The 20363-nt window shown below is 38.3% G+C and overlaps 1 protein-coding gene across 1 annotated transcript in view; it reads left to right on the top strand.

Moving 5' to 3' along the window:
• Ofcc1 (orofacial cleft 1 candidate 1) overlaps window positions 1-20363 on the top strand; it is a 281087-nt gene that overhangs the window by 89192 nt on the left and 171532 nt on the right. The window contains exon 9 of the mRNA XM_021180950.1: window positions 17016-17279. Within this exon, the coding sequence (XP_021036609.1) occupies window positions 17016-17279 (264 nt within the window). The remainder of the gene's footprint in view (window positions 1-17015; window positions 17280-20363) is intronic.

The raw sequence follows: 20363 nt of genomic DNA, 5'->3' as shown, positions 1-20363 counted from the left end.
TCTGTCATTTTAAAGAATACATGAGTGTCTGTGAGCACTATTGATGTTTGAATTTCTTAAATCTTTCATGTGTTTCACAGTGAAGAGTTTGTTACGCCCACTGATATCAGAGCACTTACAGTTGAAGGAAATATTGGGTGACAGCATTAGCATTTGTAATTCACACATGAGAATCTGAATTTGGGGGAAGTTTGTCAAGTTGTTCAATGTCACATAAATTCTTAGGACAAAGTTGGAAATGGAATCTTTACTCCACAATTATGGGCACTCAATTATGGTTCTCTTACTCCAGTAAGATATTCTAATTATCTAACATATACTTACCTAATATCTAATTATTGAAGAACACCTAGAGACATCCTGAAGCAAAACAATATTTCTAAGACATCATCTCACATTTTGGTTAAATCCATTGTTTAACTTCTCACTTCTGTTAGGACAAGTCAATTTTGCTGTATATTAATAGACCCTGGTCATATGTCTTCCTCCATATTCTCAGGGATTTCTCCATATTAGGCAGAGCCACCCATCACCATGAAGTCAACTGTGCTGAGCTATAACTGTATGCAGTTCAATGCTTTCTCCCAATATCCAGTTTCCCACCTGAATTGGTCAGAAGCATACCTTCCACTTACCCTTCAGATTCTAAACTCATTCATTTTACCACTGATTATATACATTAGTTTAGTTAGCTCCCAATAAGACTCCAAGGGTTTGAACACACACACACACACACACATACACACACACACACACACACACACACACACACACACACACACACTGCTTTGTACTTCAGGGCACAGACCCCCTTACAAGTAGCAGATAATCAAAATACAAAACAAAACCAAAATACTTGCTTCTAAAATGAGAGCAAAACATAATGTGAAACTATTTAGAGAGACTAGACAAATTTAGTGGCAATTCAGATTATCAAAAATATGGATTGTTTCTGATAAACAGAAAGTGAAGGAAATGTTAAGGTAATGTCAAACGACTTTATCACAATATCAGAGATTTTAAAAAATAGAATATAGGATATAGGAAAGAAACAAATCAATTCAGAGATGCTATTTTAGTATTTCTAAATTGGTAATATTTAAGAAAATAATAGTACAATTTGGTTTTACTGCTTCAGAGTCACTTCTTTCCTCTTTAAGACGGTAATATTTTGAGTAAGACTTAAGAAAGCAATTGAGCCCATACATCATTTCCTCGAGGTATGAGCAAACTCAACTCAGCTCATTCTCAAATGGAAAAGAAATTTGAGGTTCAAGCTTATGCCTAAAGAAGTTGACAGCTTCTGTTTTCTGTTGGGTTGGAAATCTTCCTCTTGCCACTTCAAGTCATCTTGTAAAATACCAAATCCACTGCCGGAGAGACCAGAAAGTGAGGCTGTGCCTACAGGAGAACGAGTGTCCAAGTCTAAACTTTCAGTTTATCCCTGACAAAGAGCAGGGTGTAGATTATCTGAGATACCGCACCCCCATAACACCCCCCCCCCACACACACACACAAAACCACCATTTCAGGACTTCCATGAGCCCGAGAACAGCTGTAAAAGATCTAAGTCTCCCAGGTGTCATGTGGGAATTTTGAATATGCATAGCTATATGCAAGCTCCTCCCCTGTTAACTGCAATCTTGATGTTTATAAAATGCAAACAGAACCTTCTCTAAATCATGTTTTCTATTTTTAAGTGATTATCACTGTTTTTGCTAAGTTATGGGAAGAAAGTATAAATCTTCATCAAGAAAATCATCAAAATCAAATCATCAAAAGTAGTTTCCTTATAGCTCTGGAACCTCATTAGCTGTATCCACACTGCCCTTCCTATTCTTGGTCATGGCCATTAAGCCTGGGTAGAATAAATTATCCACTCACTGTGTGTCTTATTCAGTTCAGGATATTATGATAAAATACCATACAATGAATGGCTTAGACAATAAGCATTCATTACCCTCAGCATAAGAGTGTAGAACAACAGAGATTAGTATCCTAGCAGATCTGTCTCTTTGGTGATCACCTTTCCTCTGGCCCAGATTGTCTTTCATTAGTGTCTGTCCCGAGCAAGCAAATATGGGAGCTGTTGACCTTCCTCTTGTAAAGCCACTAATTCTACTCCCATTCCTTCAGCTAAACCTGAATACCTTACACAGGGCCCACTTGTAAATTCCATTGTGTGTGGGCGCTGAGGCTTTAAAACATATGGTTTATAAGCATTTTGGTTCACTCCTATGTGCACATGAGTAGTAAAATTATTACGTAGATAGGCATCCTATGGTAAGAACAATGCACACAACAGGAGAGTCAAAGAGATATGCAGGGGGTGGGTGGAGAGATGGCTCGCTGGGTAAGAGGATGCACTTGACCTTCAGAGAACCAGAGTTAACCCCCAGCATCCATGTCAGGTGACTCACAACTGCCCATAACTCTAGCTCCAGGCCAGAGCCCCTGTGGGCACCCGCACTCCTGTGTGCACACACTTAGCCACAATCAAAAGTACTAAAAATGAATTTAACAAAACAAAATGTGGAAACTTGGCAGCTAGCATTTTTTAATTATGAGAGTTTTTTTTTTGAATTATTGGAAATCTTTGATGTTTGACCTTAATTCAAACGGGAGGTTCTGAACTAGTTCAAGATTATTATACTGTACACAGCCAGATAGATTAATTTTATTTGTATTACTTACTTTATTTTGTATTTTATTCATTAATCTAGTTACCAATAATTCATTGAGTTAGATAAAGAAAATTATAAAATCTTTGCTATTTCCCCACTGAAGGGCAAGGTCTATATTTTTCTCTCCTTAATCTAAGAGGACTCATTGACTATTAGCCAAAGGAATGTTGTGGAATTAATATTGTAGAGTTTTGAAGTCAATCTGAGGTCTTAATGGACTGACAACTTCCTTTTGCTGTTGTGTTAGAAATCGCTCTTGCATCTTTACCTCATCTTATAAAAGTACCATGTTCACTGCTTGAGAGACTGAAAGTGGGGCTATGGCTACAGGAGAGGGGAGGTTCAAGTCTAAACCACATTTCTATGGTCCTTGACCAGGAGCGGGTGTGGATTATATTAGACCTTTCCATTTTAGCCTAGCTATGAACTCAAGAGCAGCTGAAAGTGGTCCAATTTATACCATATAGAGAAGATAAGTCATTCCACTGAATTACACACACATATAACAGGGAAATTAGTTATACCAAACAGATATCATACTTTTAAGCTACTATGTTTTTAAATAGTTTATTAGTAGCAAGGAAAGAAAGACTCATTTAGTTCCCTCTATACTAAGTGCTATATTGTGTGTTTAGAGAAATAGTCACAGCCTATCCCTTAAAGTGGTCATGGCCTCAGTAGCTTCTGTTGACATAACCTTGTATATACTTTCACAGAAAATTTAAATTGATCTTATTTCTCTATTTAAGTTTTAAATTTTCTAAAAAGGCATCTGTATCTCCAGTGAAATAGCTTAGCCTTCAGCTATACTATCTGCATGTAGAAAAATAAATGTGGGCGATAGAAATAGAAACAGGGGATGTTATAGACTGAACTATGCATCCCCCCAAAACTTATACAGTAAAATATTGGTGCCTAACCTTGGGGCATAGCCATAGGATCTTTATTGGAATGATTAAATCAAAATGGGATAGAACACCAAGATGGGTGAGAGAGAAGGAAGAAAAATGGGTGGAAGAGAGAAGAGAGAGGAGAAATGAGGGAGGAGAAGGGAGAGGGGAGAGTGGAGAGTGACAGCCTAGAGACTCATGCTGGGCTCCTGATGGTGATGTCCTTGTATATATTCTCCTTCCATTTGAGTATGGTTAGACCATGAGGTGTCTACAAACAGTGCCTATATAATAGGTAGAAATGATGGGATGTCATCTCTGAACTTCTATCAGGGAAAGGTTGACAGGCTTTGTCTCACTCTCTCCAATGAGACAGTCCCCAGGAGACTGAGGCCCTGAGTCCAGCAGTCTGCTTTAAGAACTAAAGCTGACAAGACCACCTATGTTGCCTTGGACTCCCTGGTTTGCCTTGAATGCAAACCTACTAAGGACTTGAAATCAGGAATTCATAGCCACACCTGGATTCATGACCCACAAAAATGGTAAGAAAAAAACATTTGTTTGTAGGCTTGGATTTTTTACAACCTACTTTATAAGGGTTTTTAAACACTTTAACCTCTCTTGTAGCCTACCACCCACCAGAGGTAGTGGAAAATAAATGTTAATAGGAAATGAGGGCTGTGGACCTGTTTAGAAATACTTCTTTGGGGGATATTTGGAAGTTCATTGTCAACAGTCCAGTCCTCTAGCAAAACACCAACACGAATCAGTCGCAGCAGTCCAACTCATTTGGCCATCACCACTCATAAATCTGCAATGGCAGTTTGATCAAGACAAAACCATGAAGTGGCGAGAAGTTCCTGTAATGTCATGAGAAGTTCTTTGGTGAGTTCACAACATGCAAAGATCAGCAACATGATGGAGGGTGAACCAATATAAGAGCATTGGCTGTGAAAACGAGCAAGGCAGAGCAGGGCGAACCAATGCCAGAGACTCCTCTTTCTTCCCTTTCCCTTCCCTCTTGGTTGGAAGTCTAAATCAGAGTTTCAAATTAGACAAGCGATTACTACTTTAGCCAACTTTAAATGCAGCTAAAACACAACTTTCCAGCAAAGTGTTTAAGATAAAAACAAAAGACTGATTTGCATATAATTTATGTGACAGTGTGCTATGGGGTCATATTTATATTCTTTCCAAGCATCACATGTCCCCTCATGAGTTTGTGCCCCAGCAAAACATCATATGACATTTCCAAATGACCCTGAGGCTCTCATTTCCAATATGACATCATATGAGCTTCTGAAGAAACCAGAAATTTCCTCTTCACTTGTTAAAAGGAAGAAGCAAAACAAAACAGAAATCCTGAGACAATAAACTTTTTTTTCCTGGTGGGAAAAGAACAAGAAAAGATTACACAATGTTCACATGTATCTTTTATTATTAAAATAAGCTTATTTTGTGATGAGTGTTAGGGAGACCATGATTTTGGCATGAGGTTTTACCCTATGGTAGGGTAAACATAGGAACTATAGATGCTATAGAGAAAACTTTCTCTGAACTCACCGAGAAAGCAGACTACTTTGAGGGTGTATAGAATTTTAAAAATTGTGTCAGCCAGTTAATATTTATTTATCAGTGTGACAAGGTATCGTTTTTATAGTGGTAGATGGGCACCATTTTTGTTTCACTGGAGGGAAATCCAATCTGAATAAAAAAGTAACTTTTCATACATGACTTCTAATCCATGCATGTAAATCAAACTGAAGATCTATTATTCATTATTTTAAAAAATGGCATATTTTTATTACATTGAGAATGAAACACAAATACTGTGAAAAATTTAGTGCCCTTTCTGGAAATTTTAAGACACTCATCATGTCACCATCTAGCTGGGGCTTGCTCTCATTTTTAAAATATAGCCACAAAATTAATAAGCTTGAAGTTTTGTGTTAGAAAAAGAGGGATGCTCTATTTCAATGAAACAGGCAAATTTATTTTTTTATTTAAAGCTTCCTAAATACTTAAGATGGGAAAGCACCCCAGTAGTGCTCAAATTCCAATATGTATATAAAGAATATAGTTCATATCCTTGTCATTATTCATCATGTCCACAGTGTTCTTCCCTCAAGTGCTTTCTGAAAATGGTGTATATATCAGAAACTGATTAAAATGACCCGAAGTATTAATTCGTAAAATATGATGAACCCAACACTTTGCAAGAGGTGATTTTCTGCGTGACATTTAATATGTAAGAAATGATTTTAATAACTCACAGGAAGGAGTGGTCCTAGGGAATCCAGACCCTGAGCGTGATTGCATTTATTGATTATTAGTTATTACCACTAATAGTCCAGAGACCTCTCATATATTATATTTTGTGACTTTAGAGCGTTTCCCCTTATGTCAGTTGTTAGAAGGCCCTTTTCTCAGCTCTTAAAAGGACCATGTTATCCTGTTGAGGGAACCCAGGACTTGTGGAAATGTTGGTGGCCACATCAGTGAGCTCTAGGTGTTCAGTGTCATCAATGACTTTTCCTGACTTGCTCCCTAACTCACACTCTCAAGCGACTGCATATAATTCTCTAGATGAAGGGAGTCTAGTTCTGTGTTTGCCTCACTCCCTGATTCCTACCCAAATAGATTTTAGATACAAAGGATGCCTGTCACAAGTCGATCTCTGGGATGAGAAGTAATGGAGTCCTGGTTTTGCTAGCATTCACTGTCATGACAATCATAAACTCCTTTGGCCAAGTCCTTGCTTTTAGGAAATGGGAATTGAACATCTAATTCACACCAATATCATAAGCCTTAAATGCGTTGTGCAAACAGATTACCATAGTTTCAAATAAGAGATGTTACATTTTTTCTTTCTTTTTCTTTTTCCTTTTCCTTTTCTTTTTCTTTTACTTTTTATTTTTTTTCCTTCCCTTTTTCTTTTCCTTTTCCTTTTCCTTTCCCTTTTTCTTCTTCTTTTTAAAAATTTTTTTCTTTAAGAAGTCTGGTGAGTCTTTTCCCTCCTAACAAATATCCCACACTCTTTTGATGCTATTGTGTCTCAATTTCTTGCCTCTAAATGACATGAAAGGTTTGTAAGTCCATCAGTACAAAGTCCCACTGGCAATATATTCATGCATCTCCAATCACCCTAACAAATACCTAAGACCGTCATTATTCCTTGCTGTTTGGGTCCTGTGGCGACACAGCACCTATGACAGGAGCATGAGCTGGAACTAAACTTCCTGATTCACAGCTGGTGAAAGACAGAGGAAGAGAGTGTGGTCCCACAGCCCCTCCCTCCATCACGTTTCCAGAGACCCAAATTTTCTTCCTGTATGTCCAACTTCTTAAAGACTCCATTTCCTGATAGAGACAAACTAGAGAACAAGTCATTAACATGTGAGACTTTGGGGGACATTTCAAATCAATATGAATTATTATTCCTCTGATGTGATAAGCTAATAATAATTCCTTATTGCCTACCTTTTTTTTTTCTGTTATATCACTATATACCTAAGAGCCACCATCAAGAGGAATGTGAGAACCTAGTTCCTTGCTGAGCCCATTTTACAGATGAGATAAATGGAGGTAGGCCTTTCCAAGATGATTAAAGTGAGCCTCAAAACTAGCGTAGATGTTCCACCAGACTCTCAGCCTGTTCTAAAAGAAGCAGAATTGAAATACTTATTTTCTTTTCTTTTTCTCTCTTTCTTTTTTCTATATTATAGAATCACTCCCCTGTTCCTTTAATTTTTCTTTGATTTTTTTTTTCACAGACTGGATTCTATATCTAAAATCCAAAGTATCTCTTTTCACTCTTTTGCTGTCTGTCTCTGAAGAGGCAAGCTCCTCGTCGTATAGTAAAGCGGCCCTTTGAACAGGGCTGCTTTACTGCCCCATGCCCACAGGTAGTTACTTAACCTCAGGCATAAGCTTCCTGAAAGTGGAGACTTCATATTTCTATGAAAGTTCTCTGGTGGAACAGAACCAACCGAATGTAAGTGGAACTCCAAGAAGAGATTTACTTAATTGGTTCTTATGGTCAGAGAAGGACAGTCTCACAATGGCCATATGTATCACACATTTACCCGTGACTTCTCACTTCCTCTGCTTCAGACAGACCTACATGCCAATCATTTCTAGAAGCACCCTCACAGACACACCCAAATATGTGTCAGCTTAACAAGCAAGAATTATCCTCATAGGCCCTCTTTGTTCCCTGCTGTATTGCTGACATCTAGAAATGTAGCCATATCCGTGTGGATTTCCAAAGTAAGCCCACAGATGTGAGAATTTCAGAGTACCCGCAACACCTTCAAAGAGACTGGTGAGCTCCTTTTGATTGATTTTTTTTTAATACTAGAGATTAAACCCAAGAGCTTGAGACAGTTATGCACCTGCCCCACCAAGAGGCCACAGTTTTAGAACAACCTAAAGTGTCTTCTTTTAAAAATGGTGTTTTATGTAAATGTGCACATTTAAGTTTACTGGGAATTCTGCATTCTTATTTTTGTCCTTTGTGTCTGTTCGTGTGCACTGTATTCGGAGTTCAGAATGTCCTAGTTACAGAATAGCAATTCTTCTTCCCTTCCCATGCAATTCAACAATCAAATCATTTTGAATTCTCTAAAGAGGAGGATCTTGCTTCTGTTTGAACTCACTCACATTCCCAGGGAATATGTTTCAATATTTCAACATCTATACAAAATGCTTTACAATTCCTTTTATGGTATTAATTTTCATATGAACACCATGTGAAGTCACCAAGGACTGAGTAGGGCAAAGAATTTCTCCAAGGTCACCTAGCCTGTTAATTGCAAAGGACTAGCTTGGCTATCTTTCCCCATCCACATCTGATTCTCACAAATACTAGCCAGCAGTGAATGACTTTGAGTTGATGAAATTTCCAAAGCTTAGGGAAGGGGCAGGAACAGAATTCACATTCAACACCCACCCCCACCCAAACATTACCAAACTCAAGGACAAATAAAGATCAACGAATAAAGTGAATCAAAACCTGTCACATCTGTGCTGGCTAGTTTTTCGTCAACTTGACACAAGCTAAAGTCATCTGAGAGGAAACTTCAATTAAGAAAATGCCTCCATAAGATCGGGTTGTAGGTAAGCTTGTAGGGTATTTTCTTAATTAGTGATTGGTGGGGGAGGCCCCAGCCCATTGTGGATGGTATCATCTCTGGGATGGTGGTCCTGGATTCTCTAGGAAAGCAGAATGATCAAGTGAGTGGGAGAAAGTCAGTAAGCACCATACTCCATGGCCTCTGAATCAGCTCCTGTGTCAGTTCCTGCCCTGTTTGAATTCCTGTCCTGACTTTCTTCATTGATGAACAGTGATCTGGAAATACAAGCCGAATAAACCCTTTCTTCCAAAGTTGCTTTGGTCATGATGTTTTATCACAGCAATAGTAATCTAAGCAACAACAATATCCCTGCCTTAGGATCTTCATCAACCTAGATAGATCCAGATCACTGACTTTAGCCTGCAGAGTGTGTTTTGTCCTTTGTTCCACTTTCTGTTTTTATCCTGTGTTGCTTGCCTGCTTCTATATTCATTCCTGTCTCAATTTTTTTTCCTGAATATATCAAACTCCTCCTTCCCACAAGACCACTAAACTCAGTGATTCTCAACCCCTCCCCCCCAACATTATCAAACTCAAAACAAATTAAGATCATTGAATAAGACAAAACAAATCATGTCACATGTGCTGGGTAGTTTTATGTCAACTTGATACAAGCTAAAGTCAAAGACACAAAGATACACAAAAGACCCTGCTTAAGCATGTCTTCCTTAAACTTTGACATAGCAGTAGGTCTTGGTGCTGTTTCTGCTTTAAGCAAAAGTTTCTGAACATAACACACACCTGTCATATTTTAGTGCCTTATAATTTATGATTTCAGTATCAATTAAGGTAGACCAAGCCTTTATTACTATTGATGAAATCATATTAGTCAATTGTCTATTGCCTTACCACCAGTTTTTAGCTAATGGAAGTTTCTTATGCAAGTGTCAATGTTGGGCTTCATTTACAATAATTGACATTTAATGAATGCAAAAGAAACAAAAACATCAGACACAGTTGTTGATAGGAGTTAAATTAATAATTTGGTAGCTGAGGAAATCTATTTTTTATTGACCTGTGAAATGGGCAGACGTCAAGCACATGGGAGGCCTGATGTTTAGACCAATTGCCACAGTATGTGTGCAAGAGTTTTGTGAAATGCAGAGTGCCTCACTGACACTGTCTTCATCATTATATGTCTTTGGTGTGATGGGGGCTGCCCAAAGGGAAAACGTTGATTAGCAGTTACTGCCCAAAGTTTTCTACTTTCCAAATGATATATCTACATGCTCCTTGTAAAGCCATTTGTGGCTAATTTGTTGGTCTTTGATCTAATCAGACTGCAGATGTTCAGAAACACCATCTTTTCGTGCACTGAGGCTCACTCACTGGGGTTTGTAAAAGTAATGGGCTGTGCCCAATTTTCCCCCAATGTGTTCAACTCTCAGGGACGATGAAGGGAAAGATCTGTCTTTTGCCTAACAAGGAGAAAAATGAAAAAAAAAAAACACAACTTTTTATTTCTCAATTAAAAATAAGAATAAGAAAGGAAATGATGAGGAAACAGAGGAAAGACTGTTAATCCCAGAACTGAATTTTCCAAATTAAAATATTCAATTAAAATTCTTCCATCTCTATAGAGTGAAATGTTCGTTTGAGTAGCATGCAAAGAGATGAGTTACAACAGGCTGAGGTTGAGCTCAGGCAATGGCATTGCAGATCATTGCATAATAAGATGATAGCCCATGAATTTTCTCTTCATCTTGGTCATGTTTCATGGAGGGTGGTGAGAAGGTCATATGGTAAATCCTGCAATTATTCAAATAGGACTCAGTCTGATTTTAGATGAAAATAGCATTGTCGTAATTAATCAGGGAGCTTAATTGAGGAGAGTTCTTCAAAGATACATAGGTCTGCCTTGCTTGTCTTGCATCTGCATGGGGTAGTGAGTCAGAATGTTAGCTGAAGAACCTAAGGACCAGCTGATTCATCACTCAAAGTGTTGTCCATTGGTTCACTCCTACACGTCATGGTTAAAATGTAAGAACAAATCAAATAGTAACCAGCATTTAAAATAAGTAATTCTTATGCAAAACAAATATGGGGGGGAACTATTGCTCTAAAGCCTTCAGACTTTATTTAGAGCATTAGAGATTTTTGAATGGCTAAATTAATTGTGGAGAAATTGTAGAATTAGGTGCAAGGTCTTTAGGTTTGAGATCATAAGACTTTGCTCTTTATTTGGGGAAGATTTCTATTTGGAACGAGTGGCTTATACAGTAGAAGGTAAATTCAGTCTTTTGGAAAGTTTTGTTGCTTGAGGACACTTGATTTTATGGGAACAAAGATGTTTTGACTCAGTATGTTCTAGACATATTGTAGATGCCTGAACCCAAAGTGAGCAACTGGAAGACAGACGTGTGGAAGAAGTGGCCATGATGCTCACTTTGTAAAAGTGATGAAGAGAAGCTGGTGAGACAGAGCAGAATGACCTTGAGGACTCTGGGTGACTTTTTGCATTGCTTCCTCCTATTTACAGGATGGATAGCTCAGATAGCTCTCCAAGACCTAAATTCAGATCTGAGCTTTACCTCACACCTTTTTGGGGATGTCAGTGAACCCAACTTCTCTATACCTAGTCCAGGAGTTTATAAAATTGGGTCCATATTAGAATATACTTCCTTGGATTATTGTGACTGTTAAGCTAATGATGATGGAGTGCTTTTGAAAGAAATGCCTTGAGTTTAGCAAACTCAAGTGTTAACTGTTGATATTATAACAACATTTGGGATTAGGGACTTGAAATAATATTCTAACACATAGACTTTGAACACTTGTATTCAGGGGTGCAGGGAGTGAGAACCTATTTTCTATTCAGAAGCTGTGTAGTTGTAATTCTATGGGCTTCTTTCCTTTTTACCTAGGTCAGAATAAATTTCCAAGAACAACGACTTTTTTAAACCATATAGCAGATAGGCAGGGGATTAGAGCTAATTCATCTATATTTTAAATTCATGACTGGGAAAACTGGAGGAAAGAGAGAATAGCACTATAAAACTCTGTCTGATAGTCTAGATGACCCTGGGCTCCGTATCAATCCCCAAGCACCTTTCTGAGCTGTCTGCTTCCAAAGGAACATTTTGTTATCTCTAATGCAAATTAAGCACTGATTGACTTCCTTGCCTCCCTGTAGTATTCTCAACAGAGCTTAGCTTGGGAAGACATCATTTAGTTTATTTCCATTCTGTTTATTTGTTACCATTGCTTCTTTCCTTGCTCTTTATAGATAGTGACATCAAGATCTGAAAATGCTACTCAGGTTATTTATTCAGAGAGAAGATGGAATTTAATCTTATGTTTATCTGATGCCATACTTCCAACTCCTAAGATATACAACACCTCCTTTAAATGAGAGAAATAATTACACAGAGCAGGATGGACGGTTTGGATTCAAGTATCCTATACAGTGTGTTTAAAGTCTACATAATCATTTACATTGCATTAGGAAGAGTCAAAGTCATAGGAGATGTCCTATGTGCAACTCATGAATTTCCCAGTGTTTGGTCTACTAGGTGAAGTACATATTACATGAGTATGTACAATATTATTTACTCTTAGCTTCACATTGACCAAGAACCACTAATTCCTCATATCGAGTGACTTAGGATCTTATATCTTGGCACATTAGCAGAAAGCTGAAGATCAGAAAACCAAGCATCCTAAGCCTGGTGATTCCATGTTTCCACAAAAGCCAAAATCTCAGAGCAGAAGCCCACTTTTCATTCTTGTACCCCCCACATCTCACACATGTAGTCTAGGACAGAAGGAGGCTTTCCTCACTGCTCTCATCCTAAGCCATAGACAGCTTGAAGAAACATTTCTGGAATGTTCCCTGTCTCTTCCAAAGCAGTGAAAAAAAGGACAACCCTGGCAACCATTAATTCTCCACTTGAAAGAAGTGGAAGTGACTTGATTCACCCAGAGATGCTTGTGTACAACTAACCAGAGAGGTACAATCCTACCTCAGGCTTGGAATATGATGAAGCAGAACTAATTGCTAAGTAGAATTAATTCATGACACGGTGGCCATGCAGCTAGCAAAGTCACTTCCCAACAACTGATACTGTTCACATGTGGACTGCTTTACATTTTACATTGTTCAGTCTTCTAACCAGGTTACAGGTGACAAGTGAACAGCAATAATCCATTATGGAAAAGTTTCCAAGGAGCCAGAGACTGGATCTAACAGTTTCTCAAATTTGGGGTCATATGTACCATTAGGATCTTTAGTAGCTAATTTCCAAAACATTTTAAAATGTCTTTTATCTGATCGCATCAAATGTATGCGATTTTGAAATTGTTGTTATTGAATACAAACTTTAAGGACTTGCATGACCTCTAATTTATGTTCAGGGCCCAGCAGTACCTGTACTAACACATCTGCTTGAAAAGCTGTGGGTGTGGAATGTTTTACTAATGGAGGCAATGGCATGATGAAATAATTTCAACAAGAATCATTTTGACTCTGTTTAGTGTGTGTTTGTATCTCGGATATCTAATCTTGGTTTTCAACTTGACATACATGGGGAGAGTAAATCTTAGTTGAGGAATTGCCTTGAGAAATTGTGTTTATCAGTGTGGCCTATGGGCACATCTGTGGGGCATTTTCTTCATTACTGATAGATGTAGGAGGACCCATGCCACTGTGGGTGGTACCAAATCTGGGTAGATGTGTCTGGACTATGTACCAGAGGCAGCTGAGCAGCCATGGTAAGCAAGCTAGTAAGGAGCATTTCTCCCTACTTTGAGTTCCTGCCTGGGTATCCCTTTATGGTGGGCTATAACCTATAGGAATAAACAAATTCTTCCCTTTTGGTCAATGTTATATCAAAGCAACAGAGAATCAAACTGTAAGAGTATTATATTCATTAATATGTATTTGATTTTATAGGACATACAGCTAGAAAGTGGTGGCTATGTTTACACCTTAACACAGTGCTAAGGCATTCCAATGTATGTAGTAAACACAGGATGTAACACAAATTCAGTTAGGTAAGAAATCGCCTATGAAGTGACTAAAGGCAGATTTAAAATAATGCCATTTAAAAAAATGCCCCACCTCCATTTATTTTCAATTAAGAAATACACCCAAAGACATGGTCAGGACCACCTGCGGGCAATTCTTCAGTTGACTCTAGGTCTGCATCAAGTTGACAGGTAGAGCTAACTATGGTGGGAATTTTGCAGCATCGTTCCCTCCAAGCTAACCAGTTCTGTGTACCTGATTTCCAATGGACATAGCATTTCTCATCGCCATTCCTTCACTCAGCATTTACCTCCAAACCCTCATTTACTCCTTCCTTCCTTCCACATCCTTCCTTTCCTTCCACGTGTATCTTCCTTCTATGTGGAAGACCAAGGGCATCACAACTGTGATACGCAGTAAAGTTTGTCTCTGTAAAATCTCTTTCTTATACAGAATTATTCATGGTGGTCAGGTGATGAAGCTCCTCTCAGGACATCATGATCTCCAGCTATGAGCACTCTGAGGACCAGATGGTACTGGCCTCAGAGAACACGAGCATCTATTCATTTTCTTGTATATTTCTAAAATACAAAGCCAATGAAAGATGCTCAGAAAGGTGTCATTTCATAGGCTAGCTATGGAAGTAGTCATGCTCCTGGAAAAGGTCTCCGCAGAGACAGAGAAACAAGAAAATTTAGTAATCTTCCTTGCCAGAGCATAAGCAGCCAGCCTCAAGGTACACATTACAAGGTTGAAGGGCTCTTGTACAACAAGCAGTAATGAAAAGGCACTCAAGGCCTGTATTCTGAAAAGGCAACTGTGGTTAGAGAGAGTAGATTGCTTTCTTTAGTAATCTAGAACATCTTCGGGGTTGGAGAGATGACTCCGTGGTTAAGAGCACTTCCAGAGGACCTGGGTTCAATTTCTAGCACCCACTTGGTGACTCACAACCATCTGTAACTCCAGCTCCAGGGAATTTGATGTCTTTGGGCACTGGACATGTGTTTCGTACACATGCATGCAAGCAAAAACACTCATACACCTAAACAAAAATTAGTTAATTAATTAATTATGAAAGAATGTGTAGCTCTCATGTTGTGTTTTACTTAGAATCAGTGGAAAGGTTTTATTGTGTCCCTCAACTTTTAATTTCAGGAGTTCTTGGGACAATTACACATGATCACTCTCTGTTAACAGAATAGATTTACGCTAAGTCCCCATGTGTACTCCGGCATGAGACTCAGTACTGCACGGTATTCACACGCCCTGCCTGGTACCTTCAAGGGATAGGTCATTCAATAAAAGAATGCTAGTGTTTGGCAAAATCACTGACACATTCTGATCTCAAATATCTTCTTTTTGTTACATGTCACCCAGGAAGTGGTTGGGATAAGTCATAACACAAATGTAAGACTCATGCATAATTCATATGTTCCTGAGCATTGTTAACTTGGTATAAATATGCCATCTCTAGCAAGAACATACATCACTGTGGTCTGGTGTTTTATTGTAACTTTAGAGTTTTGATTAGTTCCACTTGAGGTTGGACCTAGGGCCCAGGTAAGTACTCATTCACTTAGCTACACTCACAATTCTTTCCATGGTTTTCCAGAAAACTCAAGTGCAGATAAACTTATGTGTAAAAAGAAAAGTAACTTACATAAACTCACAACAAAAGTCAACTCCACATGGGTCTGTCACTCTTGACATATTCTTATTACAAGTGCTTCAAATGCATTTTTGATAAACACTGGTTAGTGTGAGGCGGGTCGTTCCTTTCACTGCGGAATCCAATGCCAGCACTAAAGCACTGTCTGATGGCATGGGTCCAGCCTTGTGTTAAATCATGGATCTAACCAGGGTTCTGACTCCATCTCTCCTCCTCAACTTAGCTCTTTTTCTCTTGCTAGAAATGGTACTCGTTGCTGGCTAGCCAAATGAAAAGTACAGCTTGATTAAGGATCTCTTCTGTCAGTAATTTGTGCCTAATGTCTTTAGCTTTCCCATGGGCTGTTGTAGAAAATGGTAAATCTGGTTTAAATGAAACCTGATCCTGTTAATGGCTTAATAGCAGCTGCCACAGGGTTATGGTGTTTTCAACAGATGTCTCTGTTACATTTTGTTCCTAAACTTAACTCTTGAGCTATCCGTATGAATCACATAAATATAACTGTATGTTTGGGTAAATAGTCTATGACAATACACTCTTCTGTCAACTTAAATTTATTCACATATAATTTTGCAAAGAAAATTAGGTATATAATATTTTTAATAAAATTTATATCTTAGAGTTTTCTAATTTTTTAAGCTGAGAAATGGGCTCCATTTTTACACCTAAGACGATGACTTGATCAATGTGATCAACTGATTCATCATTGCCTACTGCTATTCATTTGGCTCTGATGGTGATGTGCATTGTAGTGTCACTTCAGATAAACTGCAGTCACAATACTACACGGTCTCTGTCTTTTACTTTCTTATAATAATAATTGTAATTATCATCATGAATAGGGTTAGTTTTTCTGGAGTGTGATCATTTAATAAACTACTTTTATAGGCAGTATTTCTTCTATATAAAGTTCTTGAGCCAGGTATATGAATGATCCAGAAGATACAAACTAGGGATATAAAATCATAATTGTGATGGGAGATAGAAATAATCATGCAATTAGTCTGTTTCTGTGCTATGAATACTTTCAATCATGATAATTAAAAAAAAATAGTTTAGTGGGTTCATGGTTCTGTAGGCCTGGAAGTTCTGTAGGCTGGTGACATCTGGAGAGAGCCTTCTTACTGTGTCAGATTATGATGGAGGGTGCTATGGAAAGGGGTAAGAAACTACTTTAAGCCTGAGACCCATTATTCCTTTCTTATAGCACCAATGATGCCATACTGAAGGCCCCAATCTCAGGACCTCATCTAATCCTATCTCCACAAAACTCTTGTCTCCAAATGCTATCAACATACAGATTAGTAGATGAGCTTTAGAGCACAGGAACTTTAATGGACACACTCAAACCACAACAACAGCAGACATACCAGCTGGAGCCAATATGAACGAATGAAAACAGAGTAGCATGTTAATTGCAATGCTGCAAAACTTGATTCTGGAAGCTTACAAAGCATGGAGTCTCTGACAGAGCCGCATTTTCAGGGTTGTGTGGTTTCTTATATTACCTGAAGCCAGAAGGCTTATTTGTAAATTCATCCAAGAGTCAGTATTTGAAGGCAACAGGAGGAATATAAAACATGTTTATGCTTACTTTTAAACTGTCTGTGGGTATCTCTGGGTAACAAATAGCATCCTCCTGACATTCTCTTATCTTAATATTTTCACCAGGTACTTCCTCAAAGGAAAGACGTGAAGCCTGGCTTGTCTTTCTTGTTTGAACTCTTCCTTCTCCATGGAACATATGCTTACAATGACCTGATCATGGGCTGGGCAGTCTTTCCTGTATGTGACAACAACTTCCATATAGTAGAGGGAAAATTCAAGTGTCCCCTTCTCCGAGGACCTTATGACCAAAAACTGGACAGCTTCAGAAAAATAGAAAATTTGATTTGCCAAGACTTGGACCAGTGGCTGTGCAATCTATATTTTAAGGTTTGTGATATGGTTTTGTTTAATTAATTTCCTGAGGATGGACTTGGCCTTGTAGCCCAGGCTGTCTTCAAACTCTTGATCCTCATATCTCTCAGACTTTGGTGTGCTACCTGGCTAGGATTACAGGTTTGAAATATGAGTTTGTAACTGGAAAACAATTTCAAGTATTTCCTGGAGTGCTTTCTTTCTAGCTATGGGCTTTTATCTTGCAATTATAAAATTTACTAAACTTTCTTTTAAAAAGTTTTAAAAAGATTTCTGAAAAAGGACATGGATTAATATTTAGAAACAAGGATTACATTGTGAGTTCATGGGAAAAGTCAAAGTGAATTAAATACAGTCTTGTATATTGAATGAATTGAAACTGCTATCCAAGACTACCACCCCCCCCCCTGCCCTCCACTTCTTGGCAGTTTGCAACCTGTAAGGTCATCCCATCATCCCAAGAATGGCTTTCTTGCCTTTCCAAAAGTATTGACCAAGTTTTCCTTGTGTGTTGAGAGTTGCCTGTGATGGGATACAGAAGAGATGAGGTGTAACTTCTGCCTTCTGAATGCTCATCTCTGATAACACAGACACCAAAGTAGAGTGGCCATGAGAGATGTCTCCGTCAGCCATTTCACTTCCAAGCATGCTGTTTGTTAAACTCAAATATTTAAAGCAAATAAACTTGGACATACATATTTGTATATATGTATCTTCTGTGTACTGCTGAATCCAGCCTTGTAGCAAACATGACAGTACATAAATTCATAGTGGGCAGATGTCATTATCCAGAGAAGAAAATGGTTGCATATGTTAAGAATAAAGTGTCCTACATGTTTATAGTCTATTTTGGTCTTTGTTTCTAAACATATTTTTAATTATAGTATTTTCCCAGATTGACTACATCATAAAGTGCCATGGAGTTTTACTCTTTGTCTACACATTTGATTATCTACCATCTATCTGTCTATCTATCTATCTATCTATCTATCTATCTATCTATCTATCTATGTATCATCTATCATCTGTCTGTATTTCTGCGTATCTATTATCTGTATGTCTTCTATCTATCTATTTATTCATCTACTTATTATTTACCTATCATATATCTATCCACTTGCCTGCCTACCTAACTAATTGATGGAAATGATAAAGATATTTTCAGGAAATGTATAATTTTGGCCTTAAGTTTTAGAGTTCCCTATCGGTCTTCTAGAATTGTTTTTCTGATACCTTTTTATTTGGGGTAAAATTATTTGCTTTTTTCTTTGTAGTGTTCCCTATTATAACAGTATGCTGAAATACCTTGTTGGGGTTGTCTAGATATCCATTAAGGAAATAGTTCTTACCTGGATCTGTGTTGTGTCTTCCTTGTCATTGTGGAAACAGTGCTATTATGAGATAACTCTTACTGCCCCTTAGACTCACCAAGAAAGGCATGCTCACAGGGGCTGTTCGTAGGCTCGGTACTCTGAGAATTTGTACCAGTTAATTTGTGGTGCTGCTTCAAATAGTAGAGCCATTTGTAGCTCTTAATAATTAAAAATGTTGATATAATCAAGCTTGAATGAAAAAATGTTACAGGAGAGTAAATGACTCTAAAAGCCTCACATAACAAAACAGTTCTAAAATTGTAGGTTTAAATGCTATTCTATGAATCAAAATAAGCTGAAATTTAAACTACAATCACAAAAGGAAGTACATTATTGTTAATATGAAAGGTGTGTGTGTGGGTGTGTGCACTTATCTGTCTGTCTGGTTGTCTGTCAGTGTGTATCTCTGTGTATATGCCCTAAGGTGTGTGCCTGCACATTTGAGTTTAGGTGTTTCCCATACTGCTTTCTTATTTGACATGGTGTCTCAGTGAAATCCAGAGCTGGCTAGTTTTAGCTAGACTGGCTGGTCAGTGAGCCCTTGGGAGCCACCTCTCTCGGCCTCCTACTCCATACGACCCATTGCTAGGATTAAAGGCATGGGCTTCTCTGCTTGGCTTTCTATATGTGCTCTGCAGCTCTGAACCCAGGTCTTAATGCACACAGAGCATGCATGGCACTCACTGGGCAAGCGTGTCACTCACTGAGCTATCTCCTTACCCATGGCACCTAAGACTTTAACTCTTTTTCTTTATATTTTCTTTTTCTTTGTCCTTTCTTTCACCTCTCACTGTCCAGGCCTGCGGTAGAACTCAAGGTCTCACATCTGCTAGCCAACCTGACTACTACTGAGCTGTATCCACAGCCTTTAATGCTCGCACTAACTGGAGCATATAGCTCAGGATTCTGTAAATGATGGCTTGGAAAGTTGGTAATAAATTCATAAAAGACAATGTAAGTAGTACTGGTATTAATTATGAAGATTATGTACATTGAGGTTAAATCAAGACTTAAAATCTACAAGATTAAAAAGTTCATTATTAAACAGCATTAAAATAGTTTGGCTGGATCACAATCTTCTTGGACTTAAAGACCAAATTTTTCTCCTTTTTTAACTAAGTAAAGCATAATGGGAAAACAACTAATGCTTTGATTTATCCATAGAGCATGTCTGGCCACTATGTTTCACAGATAGACATACTTCATCTCCAGTTCTGTTGTTTATTAGACAATGTTAGGAACTTCTGACCTCTGTACTGATTGAGAGAAAAAATAAGTGAGAATAAAGCCACTTCTCCTTCGTCAAGATGAAAACAACAACAAAAAAATTCTTACACAAAACCCTGTTATTTATGTAAATTTCTCTAATACACGACTTTTTCCCGTCTGAGTTTTCTCAAGAGCAAAGTGTTCTGATCATGGTTGGGGAGATGGTTTCGGTGGTACTTGCTCCATCAACATGAGGACTGAGTTTGGATTTCTTGCATAAAACCAAACCACAGCAATAAAACAACTCCCTCTCCCAACCCCATCCCCCAAAGCACTGCATAGGACAGCATATGTTTTTAACCCCAATACTGGGGGAGGGGAGGTCAAAGACTGGGGATCCCTTTGGCCCACTGGCCTGTGATCTCCAGGTTCAGTAGAGACCCTGCTTAAAAAACTAAAGTAGATAGAGCTGTCTCTTGTGAGACTATGCCAGGGCCTAGCAAACACAGAAGTGGAT

The sequence above is a fragment of the Mus caroli genome, chromosome 13, assembly GCF_900094665.2.
Source record: "Mus caroli chromosome 13, CAROLI_EIJ_v1.1, whole genome shotgun sequence".
NCBI lineage: Eukaryota > Metazoa > Chordata > Mammalia > Rodentia > Muridae > Mus > Mus caroli.
Note: the sequence above shows the minus strand (reverse complement) of the source record. Positions and strands in the feature narration are given on the sequence as shown.